General features: G+C 46.9%; 1 protein-coding gene across 1 annotated transcript in view; it reads left to right on the top strand.

The window, feature by feature from the left end:
- The window catches only part of heatr6 (HEAT repeat containing 6), a 64,858-nt gene extending 53,936 nt beyond the window's left edge, over nucleotides 1-10,922 (top strand). Inside the window, exons 19-20 of the mRNA XM_080210725.1 lie at nucleotides 5,907-6,111; nucleotides 9,924-10,922. Of these exons, the coding sequence (XP_080066851.1) occupies nucleotides 5,907-6,111; nucleotides 9,924-10,489 (771 nt within the window). The 3' untranslated portion in view covers nucleotides 10,490-10,922. The remainder of the gene's footprint in view (nucleotides 1-5,906; nucleotides 6,112-9,923) is intronic.
- Nucleotides 10,923-11,554: the final 632 nt, after the last annotated feature.

Here is an 11,554-nt window from a genome sequence, read left to right on the forward strand (position 1 = left end):
GGTTTTGCGTGAAACAATGCCTAAGAGTTCTGGTAATCTATATGTCCATCTTTAACATATTAAAATTTTACATCCATCATAAATTTCTGTGTTCATGTTTATAACGGAAACTGACCATATACATTTATCACAAATATGAAGGGCTGGATCAGAAACTCCAACGTATTTCATGAAATTAGCCTAGAATCTACTTTTACATTTGATTTTGGCATTAGGATGAGCATAAGATATGATTCAAGTGATTCATTAGGTATCTTTTGTCAAAGCAAACTTTATTTAGGTGCACAGTTAGAATATAATGAAAAGAATTAGTATATCTTTTACTAATTAAAATACTTAAACTTGATAAAATACAGTTCTTAATAGCTAGCTATCTCTATTGTTCCGATATAGCAGTATCCCCCACAGATGTGAATCCTTTCTTTAGAACCAATTAGCACAAAAAGCAAAGATGCTTATGTAGGTACTAAATTTCCGTCCTTCTGACACTTCTGGAGAATGATCCAGACAGGCACGTCTTCTCATACTCATGCAGCAACTTCCGGAGAAAGCTCCACCTTCAAACATTAGAATCTCAGAGAAAAAGGCTTATTCCTTGGCAGATTCCAATCTCCACTTCGGACAGAGCGACAGATACAGAGAAAGCAATCCCTCCCTAAAAATCCCCAAAGCAGACTGCCTTGAGCTCTCTGTGAAATTGTAGCAGGCAGGGCAGAGCCATGCAAAGGTCACTCGACCTTGGACTGGATTTTCCAGTCCTGGGGCAAGCGTGACTGGAAAATCCTGCCCAATGCCTCTTCCATGAAGCTAATTCAAAAAGGAGAATTTCAAGTTGACCGGGTCATTCAGATACAAAGACACAAGCTGCCTCAAACTCTCGAGTTGTGGAAATCCAGGATTTACAATAGGCCTAGCCATCTACCTTTTTTGGACTTGTCCTAGGTCACATGGTAAGGCAGCCATGTTTGTTGCCTGCCTTAAAAACAACAAGAAGCTATTCCGCGGACAGAGAGATCTATCAGGGGCATCAGGGCAGAGTATAGAATCAAATGTAGCCATCTGAATATCTCTGGTCACTGTTCATCATGTTCTTCTGATATTCTAGCTCATGAATACAATATGTTTGGAATATGGACAACTTTAATGAGCACATAGTCTAGATATTCAGGGCATCTGTTTATAACATGAGCTGAAACAGGAAATTCCAGTGCTGCTTTATTTAGAACTAGCATTCTAAAATGCAGCTACGGATTAAAATGTTGGAAGAGAGTTTGGGTACAGAGAGGCTCACATACACAAATATTTGAAAGCGTCAAGATAAGTTGATAAAGTTGTTCATTAAAAAATGGATTCTGGGTTTTATACACAGAAGCATTGAGCACAAAATGAAAGGAAGTTGTGGTATCATAGAATCGTAGAATCCCTTCAGTGCAGAAAGAGGCCAATTGGCCCATGGAGTCTGTACTGACTGACAGAGAACCATACCCAGGCTATATCTCCATAACCCCATGTATCTACCCAGTTAACCCCTCTAACGTATGCATCTTTGGACATGAAGGGGCAATTTATCATGGCCAATCCACCTAATCTGCACATCTTTGGCCTGTGGGAAGAAAGCAGAGCACCTGGAGGAAACCCATGGTGTCATGGGGAGAATGTGCACACTCCACACAGACAGCCACCAAGGCTGGAATTGACCCCGGGTCCCTGCTGCTGTGAGGCAGCAGTGCTAACCACTGTGCCGGCATGCCATTCCCAGGTAAATCCTTGGTTAGGCCTCAACTTAATCATTGTCCAATTCTGGCGCCGCACTTTAGATAGAATGATAAGCCTTGGAGCGTATTCAAAGGAGGTTTATGAGAATGGTTCCAGTGCTGAGGGACTTGAGTTGCATGCAGAGACTGGAGAAGCTGGGATTGTTCTCCTTGGATCAGAGAGGCTTTACTAAAGGTATTTAAAATCATGAGGGTCTTGATAGGGTGAGTAGGGAGGACATGTTTCCACTGGCAGGGAAGTTGGTAACTAGAGGGCACTGAATTAAGACAATTAGAAAAAGGAGGAGGGGGTAGATGAGAATTTATTTCATGCACAAGCTGTTATGATCTGGAATGTAGCGTCTGAAAGAGCCTACCCACAGATTCTATAGTAACTTTAAAGTTTTTTTATTAGCATCACAAGTAGGCTTACATTAACACTGCAATGAAGTTGCTGTGAAAATCTCCCAGTCGACACACTCTGGCGCCTGTTCAGGTACACTTAGAGAGAATTTGGCATGGCCAACGCACCTAACCAGCACATCTTTTGGACTGCGGGAGGAAACCGGAGCACCCGGAGGAAACTCGGGCAGACGCGGGGAGAACGTGCAGACTCCACACAGACAGTGACCCGACTCAGAAATCGAACCTGGGTCTCTGGCATGGTGAGGCAGCAGTGTGAATCACTGTGCTACCCTTTTGAAAAGGGAATGATGTATACACTCGAAAGGAAAAATATGCAGGGTAATGAGGCAACAGCAAAGGAGTGGGGCTAATTGGAAAGCCCTGTCAAAAGGCTGGCACAAGAATGATGGCCTGAATGGCCACCTTCTGTGTCTACTGCTGTATGAATCTAAGAGGTAGGAAGGGGAGGGGAATGTTGAGGATTCCAAAATGACAACAGTTGAACCTCTGAAGTGACTAGAGGAAAATTCTGCACCAATTTACAATAAGTATCTGTAAAATGCTGGCAATATTCACAGAAACAAAGGAATTGAGCTCGTTTGAAAAATGTCTCTTCAGGTTTTCATGCAGCTTACTTCACAGTAGATTAAATTTGAAGATTGCCATTGATGCTGCAGAGACTGTTTGAGTATTGGACTGACATTTGTCTCTTCAGTGCAGGTCATTTAGAATCACTGTGGCAGAAATGGGAGTTGTGAGTCATTTATTCCTGCTCCCTCTCACCGTACAGCTCTTAGCCATTCTAAACAAGATTTTCAACTATGGGCTTTTTTCTTAAGGGATGAATTTTTTGTGACCATGGGGTTACCTGATATGGTCATTTTTAAAAATTTTTAGTGGCTCGCTGCTGAGCCCGGCTTCTCACTCTGTGCCTTGAATGGACCCTTAGTCTGGCCTGTGTGGCAACGTCTCATAGAATCCCTGCAGTGCAGAAGGAGGCCATTCAGCCCATCGAGTCTGCAACAACTCATCATCTCGACCAGGCCCACCCGCCTGCCCTATCCCTGTAAATTCATGCATTTACCCCACTAATTCCTCTAACCTACATATCTTAGGACACTAATGGGCAATTTAGCGTGGCCAATTCACTTAATCTGCACGTCTTTGGACTGTGGGAGGAAACTGGAGCGCCCAGAGGAAAGCCACGCAGACATGGGGAGAATGTGCAAACTGCACACAGGAGTCACCAGAAGCTGGAATTGAACCCAGGTCCCTGGCACTGTGAGACGGTAGTGCTAACCACTGGGCTACCGTGCCGCCCTCCTTTTCTTATAGGGTGTCACTGCGTGGTGCATTGTAGGGAAGGTGGGATTTGCCGTGAGGTGATAGCCTGCAGGTTTCCACATTGAAACGCCCATTTGCTGCCTGTGTCCCACAGCATTGCAAAAATGCAAGCTTTGTGATGTATCTGAATGAATCAATGACCTGACGCTTGCCTACAGTTGGCTTCTGCTTCAAGGTCTCTGCCACAATTGCTGTAATAGTGGGTGTCAGGAATGAATGAGAATGGCCAGGGGGGTGAATTTACCTTCGATATTCTTCCCATCTCGGCTTTCTTTCTGAAGAGCATTTTTTTAAAATTAATTCATGGGACATGGGCACAGCTGGCTGGCCAGCATTTATTGTCCATCCCTAGGGCATCCCTATGGCCCATTGCCCATTGAGAGTCAACCACACTGTTGTGGCTCTGGAGTCACATGTGGGCCAAACTATGAATCTGTCATTAAGGAGGAAATTGCGAGGCATCTTGAAGGGAATTGCTTGATAGAGCAGACGCAGCACGGTTTCATTAAAAGGAAGTCGTGTCTGACAAATTTACTGGAGTTCTATGAGGATGTGTCTAGGGCAGTGGATAGAGGAGAGCCGGTGGATGTGGTCTTTCTAGATTTTCAGAAGGCGTTTGACAAAGTACCTCACAGGTTATTGCAGAAGGTCGAGGGACATGGAGTTGGGGGTAGGGTGTTAGCGTGGATAGGGGATTGGTTGTCAAATAGGAGGCAGAGAGTGGGGGTCAACGGGTGCTATTCGGATTGGCGGTTGGTGACTAGTGGAGTGCCCCAGGGGTTGGTGCTGGGGCCTCAGCTTTTTACCATTTATATAGATGATCTGGAGGAGGGAACCGAGTGTAGGGTGTCGAAATTTGCTGATGACACCAAGATTGGGGGAACGGCAAATTGTGCGGAGGGTGTGGAAAGTCTGCAGAAGGATCTAGATAGGCTGGGCGAATGGGCCAGGAAATGGCAAATGGAATTTAATGTTGGCAAGTGTGAGGTGGTCCACTTTGGTAGGAATAATGGTAGGAAGGATTATTACTTACGTGGTGAAAAACTGCAGCAGGCGACGGTGCAGAGGGACCTAGGGGTCCTTGTGCATGAGTTGCAAAAACCCAGCTTGCAGGTGCAGCAGGTGGTCAGGAAGGCGAATGGGATGCTGGCCTTCATAGCGAGGGGGATTGAATATAAAAGTAGGGAGGTCTTGCTGCGGCTGTATAGGGCATTGGTGAGGCCGCAGCTGGAGTACTGTGTGCATTTTTGGGCGCCGCACCTGCGCAAAGATATTTTGGCCTTGGAGGGAGTGCAGAGGAGGTTTACTAGGCTGATGCCGGAGTTGAGGGGGTTGAGCTATGAGGAGAGGCTGAATAAACTAGGCTTGTACTCGTTAGAGTTTAGAAGAATGAGGGGAGATCTCATTGAGACGTATAAGATGATGAATGGGATGGATAGGATAGAGGTGGAGAGACTCTTCCCGCTCAAAAAAGACAGTAGGACTAGGGGGCACAGCCTCAAGATAAAGGGGGGGCGGTTTAGAACGGAGTTGAGGAGGAACTACTTCACTCAAAGGGTGGTGAATCTCTGGAATTCTCTGCCCGTTGAAGTGGTGGAGGCTGCCTCGCTAAATATTTTTAAGACGTGGGTTGATGGGTTTTTGATAAGAGAGGGGATTAAGGGTTATGGGGAGAGGACGGGAAAGTGGAACTGAGCCACGACAGATCAGCCATGATCTTATTGAATGGCGGGGCAGGCTCGAAGGGCTAGATGGCCTACTCCTGCTCCTATTTCTTATGTTCTTATGTTCAAACCAGGTAAGGACGGGCAGATTTCCTTCCCTAAAGGACATTAGTGAACCAGATGAGTTTTTTTCCGACAATCAGCAATGGGTTCATCAGTAGACTCTTAATTCCAGATTTTTTTTTTATTGAATTCAAATTCCACCATTTGCTATGGTGGGATTTGAACCCGGGTCCCCAGAATATGAGCTGAGTTTCTGGATTAACAGTCTAGCTATAATACCAGTAGGCTATCACCTTTGTATCATGCTAAGTCAATTGTTAAATTTGAATCTAGAATTGATAGATTTTAAGGAACGTAGGCTGGCATCTGGAGTTAGGTTACGGATCAGCCACAATTGCACTGAATGGTGGGATTGGCGGAATGGTTAAACGGCTTCCTTCTGTTCATCTGCTCTAGGAAGCAAATATCTTGCAGGTAGAGGTGGTCTGATGGTCCACTCAATGGCCTAGCAGTAATGCTACGAGGCCATCACCTTCCCATGGTATGTTCCCACTCCATCCCACCACTCTGTCTCACAGGGCACAAGATTCAAAGTACTCTGTCCCCCTGTGTCCAGTTTTAAGGCTGATCCCAATCGTGTTGTCACGCTGAACATCTTTCTTGCTCTATGTCACAGGTGAAGAGCAATGCTGTGCGAGCTCTAGGAAACCTACTACACTTCCTGCAGCCTCACCACATCTCCAAGCCGCAGTTCAAGCCAGGAATTGAGGAGTCAATCCAAGCTTTAATCCGCACCGTTCAGAGCGAGGTGACCATGAAGGTGCGGTGGAATGCATGCTACGCGCTGGGAAATATGTTCAAAAACCCAGCTATTCCACTCGGTACGTAATTATACTGACCTTGACCAGCTTCTAGGTTCATTCACCTGACCCTTGGAGCTCGTAACAATTTCTTGTGTTGTTTTCTGTGGGATTTGGCTCTGGGGTTGGTTTGCCTCTTGTAGCCAGGACATGTGTTGTAATTTTCTATGATGCAAATAGAATCAAGGATAGAGTGATATAACACAAAAGGGGGCCATTCGGCCCATCATGCCTGTACTAACTCATTGAAAGAACTGTCCAACTGATTCCATTCTCTTGCTTTTCTCCAAATATCCAATTCTCTTTCTGAGAGTTAGTGTTGCATTAGCTTCCACTGGCCCTTTTGGGCAGTGCATTCTGAATCTTAACAACTCACAGTGAAGAGGAAACAAATATCCAAGTGTCGTTCTTCATACGTCAGATTGGATAGTGAGTGTTTGCAATGTAGGACTTGGGAATAGGAGCAGCCTATTCAGTCCTTTGAAACAGCTCCGCCATTCAATGAGATCAAGGTTGATCTGGTTGTGGTTTCAACTCCACTTCACCGTCTGTCACCCATAAGCCTTGACTCCTTTGTCCATCAGAAATCTGTTTTAACTCTGCCTTAAATTCCATGACTCAGTCTCCAATGCTTTCTGAGGAAGAAAGTTCCATAGGTTAACGATCCCATGAGAGCAAAAATTTCTCCTCATCTCCAACTCTTTTTATTTTAAAAATCAAGGTAAATTACTGCAGATGCTGGAATCTGAAACAGAAAATCTCAGCAGGCCTGACAGTGTCTATGGAGAGAGAACAAAGCCAATGTTTTGCATCTGGATGACCTTTTGCCAGAGCTCTTTACTCTTAAACTGTGTTCCCTGGTTCTAGAATCTCCCACAAGTGGAAATATTCTCCAGGTATTCACCCTGTCAACACCCCTCAGGATGTTATATGTTCCAATACCCCTCCTTTTAAACTCCCAACGGGTAGAGGCCGAACCTGTCCAACCTCTTTCTGTCAGGGCGTCACTGAACAATGTGTGTTCCGTTGCTGGTTGAGAATCTTTCAGGCTGATTGTTGCATTTCATTGTTGGGTAGATCGAGATTAACAAATTCAGAACAGGAACGTGGGCAGAGTGGAGGTAGAATCATAGAATCCTACAGTGCAGAAGGAGGCCAATATCTGTCCCATCAAGTCTGCACCAACAACAATCCCACCCCATCCCTGTAACCCCATGTATTTACCCTGCTAATCCCCCGACACTAAAATTAATTTACCTTGTCCAATCAACCTGACCCATACATCTTTGCACCGTGGGCGGAAAGCGGAGCACCCGGAGGAAACCCACGCAGACGTGGGGAGAATGTGCAGATTCAGCACAGACAGTCACCCAAGGCTGGAGCAGCTCTTCCCCTTATTTGAAGGTTCAGTCACGAGGAGACATAGATTCAAGGCGAAGGGCAGGAGGTCTGGGGAGGATGTGAGCAAAAACTTTTTTATCCAGTCAGTGGTGATGGTCTGGGAGGGTGGTAGAGGAGGGTTGCCTCATATGCTGTAAAAAGTACCTGGATGAGCACTTGGCACATCATAGCATTCAAGGCTGTGGGACAAGTGTTGGTAAATGGGATTAAGTGGGAGCTCAGGTGTATCCTATGTGTTGGTGCAGACTTGATGGGCCGAAGGGCTGTGCTATATGATTTGATGATTCTAACAAACGGAGTTAAACTGGGCATCTTCCTAGTGTTTTTAACACACAATGTTCAACTGTAGATGATCTCACCATTTACTGACTAAGCCATTAGAAGTAGAATTTTACTTTAAAATCACCATTCTGTCCCTTTTTAAGTTATTTTTCTTCCTTTCTAATTTTATTTTAAGGTCAGGATGCGAACCTTGGGCCTTCTAATTCCAGGTGGCCTGCGGGCAGCCTTTGAGCTGCAATATTCCACCTCCCCCGAACTGATTTTATCTTTAACGTGCCACGTTGCTAGTCCTCTGGCACGGCACGTTGGCTCAGTTGGGAGCTCGCTTTACCTCTGAGTCAGGAAGTCATGGGTTCAAGCACCACTCCAGGATTGGAGTACATAATGTAACCTGACCACTTCAGATCGAGAGTGAGCTGCAGTATCAGAGGTGACAGCTTTCAGATGAGACATTAATCAAACACCACTTGCTGCCGGTTCAGTGCCGGATAGTAATGATTCAGAGGACAGGGGGTACCGCCCAATGTTTGTGCCAACACACAGACCCAGATAGCTCTCCCCCGCCCCCCCACTCCCGTGCAGTTAACCCTCCTACAATTCTGTGGCGTTCCCAGCTCCACCTAGCTTTAATGGGTGGCACAATGGTTAGCGCTGCTACCTCACAGCGCCAGGGACCCGGGTTCGATTCTGGCCTCAGGTGACTGTGCAAACTCCGCACATTCTCCCTGTGTCTGCGTGGGTTTCCTCCAGGTGCTCTGGTTTCCTCCCACACTCCAAAGATTTGCGGGTTAGGCGGATTGGCCATGCTAAATTGCCTCTTAGTGTCAGGGGGATTAGCAGGGTAAAATACATGGAGTCATAGGGGTAGGGTCTGCTTGGGAGTATTGTTGGTGCAGGCTCGATGGGCCAAATGGCCTCTTCCTGCCCTTGTAAGGATTCTATGATTCTATCGCCAATCATATTAACTTTAATCGCGTCGTTGTTTGTTGCCCTACGCAAAAATGTTACAGAACTGACGGTTCATTTGATTCGAACCAGATGTGTAGCTTTCTGAGAGAGTTGGAACTTCCAAAGGGAAAAACTGGAGCTTGAAACAAAAACATAAAATGCTGGAAAATCTCAGCCTCAGTGGAGAGAGAATGGAGCCAATGGTTGGAGTCTGGATGACCCTTCATCTCCAGCATTTTCTGTTTTTGTTTCCGATTCCAGCCTCTGCAGCATTTAAAAAGCAGAGTTTCCTTGCTCGGAGTTGGCAAGCGTGAGCTGCACCACCTGGTGGTACACGCAAAAACCATCGGCCTTTCCTGTTTGAAGTGACATCTCTTGTCTAGAACCAATGGTCTTGCTGGTTGGCTAGTGTCTGCTCACAATTAAAAGCAGCCTGTTAAAGAGAGAGGATTCATAGATTTCAGACCTCCGACACTCACACGTTTTCCTTTCTTTCAAATACTATATTTGCATCACCAACTGCTCAGAAATGCATGAGTGAATCAAGCATCTATGCAAGGAATAGTGGCTGAAGGTCTTGTGGGTTTCCCCCAGGTGCTCCGGTTTCCTCCCACAGTCCAAAAATGCATAGGTTACATGGATTGGCCATGCTAAATTGTCTTAGTGTCCAAAGATGTGTAGGTTAGGTGGATTGGCCATGCTAAATTGTCTCTTAGTGTCCAAAGATGTGTAGGTTAGGTGGATTGGCCATGCTAAATTGTCCCCTAGTGTCCAAAGCTACATTGTTAGGTGGATTGGCCATGCTAAATTGTCTCTTAGTGTCCAAAGATGCATAGGTTAGGGGGATTAGCAGGAGTAAATATGTGGGGTTACAGGGATAGGGCCTGGATGAGATGCTCTGTCAGGGAGATAGTGCAGACTCAATGGGCCGAATGGCCTCCTGCACTATAGGTATTCTATGATAAGATCCACATGCCATTGCTGCGTGTTTTAGCAGTTTAACGTTTTGCTGAGAGGGTGTCTTGGTATCAAGATTTTTAATGAATAGGCAGCAGGCTGCAGCTTAAAGCTGGGAATCCTGCAGTTTTGGAGCCCATATTCTAGATTGCCCAAAGGTATCTTTCAGCAAATAGTCTCCAGTGAAATGAGGATGTGTCATCTTGGCCCAGCTCCATGTGTCTGACTGTGATTATTATTTGCAGACGCAGCTCCCTGGGCAGCGCAGGCCTTCAGCGCCCTGACCTCGGTGGTGAAAACCTGCAAGAACTTCAAAGTGCGGATCAAATCGGCCACGGCGCTTTCCATCCCCAACAGCCGTGAGCGCTACGGGGACAGGAAGCAGTTCAGTGAGATTTGGAACGCCTTGGTGCTGGCCCTGGAGAAGAGCGAGGAGACAGAGGACTTCCTGGAGTTCAAGTACTGCGCCAGCCTGAGGACACAGATCTGCCAGACCCTTCTGCACCTCCTCCAACTTATCACTGCCGAAGACCACTCCTGCATCAGCAAGAGCATTGCGGAGAAAGGCAACCTGATGCGAACCTTTATCCAGCGCTTTGTGACCTCGGGGGTGGAGGCTGATGAAGCGGCGACTCAGGCTGGCCCCCAGGACAGGGTCAGGATGTTGGAAAGGGCTTTTCAACATGTCCAAAGCCTCCAGGAAGTGCCGGTGGACGAAAAAGAGCTGGTTGTCAAATATCTGGACCAGATCTTGGAACATTGCACTGAATCCACAGAACTGCAGAGTGCTCTGAAAGACACCCAGGAATGAAGAGCTGTGTGTGAAGGAGCATACCCATCCCTGCATGTCACTGCTTAGGAATATTTCAACAGCTCTGTCCGCTGTGCTTAATGCTGCTTATTTCAAGTTGGCAGGCTGTGCTAGGGACTGAGTGTTACCGTGCTTCCGACACTTGCCTTCCGCCTCTGAGATCCAGGGGTGGCATTTAGGGTGGCACAGTGGCAGAGGCACTGTGAGGCACTGCTGCCTCACAGCGCTGGAAACCCGGGTTTGATTCCTGCCTCGGGTCACTGTCTGTGTGGAGTTTGCACATTCTCCCCGTGTCAATGTGGGTTTCCCCTGGGTGCCCCGGTTTCCTCCCACAGTCCAAAGATGCAGATGTGGAGTTGTTGGCGTTGGACAGGGGTAGAGACAGTAAGTAAGTCGCGCAACACCAGGTTAAACTCCAACAGGTTTATTTGGTATCACGAGCTTTCGGAGCTTTGCCCCCTCATCAGACTCACCTAATGAAGGGGAAAAGCTTCGAAAGTTCGTGCTACCAAATAAACCTGTTGGACCTGGTGTTGGGAGACTACTTACTGTGCCCACCCCAGTCCAACGCCAGCAACTCCACATCAGTCCAAAGATGTGCAGATTAGGTTAATTGGCTAGGTTAAATGCTAAATTGCCCCTTAGTGTTGGGGGAGGGGGAGGGGGTGGGGTGGGGTGGGGTGCTGTGGCAGGCTGGGGCTAGTAGTGTAAGTAAGTGGTGTTGTGGGAATAAGGCCAGGGTGGGATTCGGGTCGGTGCAGACTCGATGGGCCGAATGGCCTCCTGTGTTGTAGGGATTTTATTATTTAGTGCAGGCTGGTAGATTGAAATCCACATCTGCCTATGGGCACCAAGGATCCTGGGGTCTTTGCAACTTTAAACTGAGTGCCTGTGGGCGTTGGGCCCCTTATCAAGTTAAAACCACCCTGAATTCCCCCACTCATCATTGAGAGGGGCCGGTGTGAGAAATTGACAGGTATCACAGTGGGTGCAGTCGGGAGCTGTTCTTGTGGAGTTGCAAACAGAGCAAAGGGAATATCACTTTGTGTCCTAGCTGAGATGGCA

The sequence above is a fragment of the Carcharhinus amblyrhynchos genome, chromosome 23, assembly GCF_965287045.1.
Source record: "Carcharhinus amblyrhynchos chromosome 23, sCarAmb.v2.hapA, whole genome shotgun sequence".
NCBI classification, from domain to species: domain Eukaryota; kingdom Metazoa; phylum Chordata; class Chondrichthyes; order Carcharhiniformes; family Carcharhinidae; genus Carcharhinus; species Carcharhinus amblyrhynchos.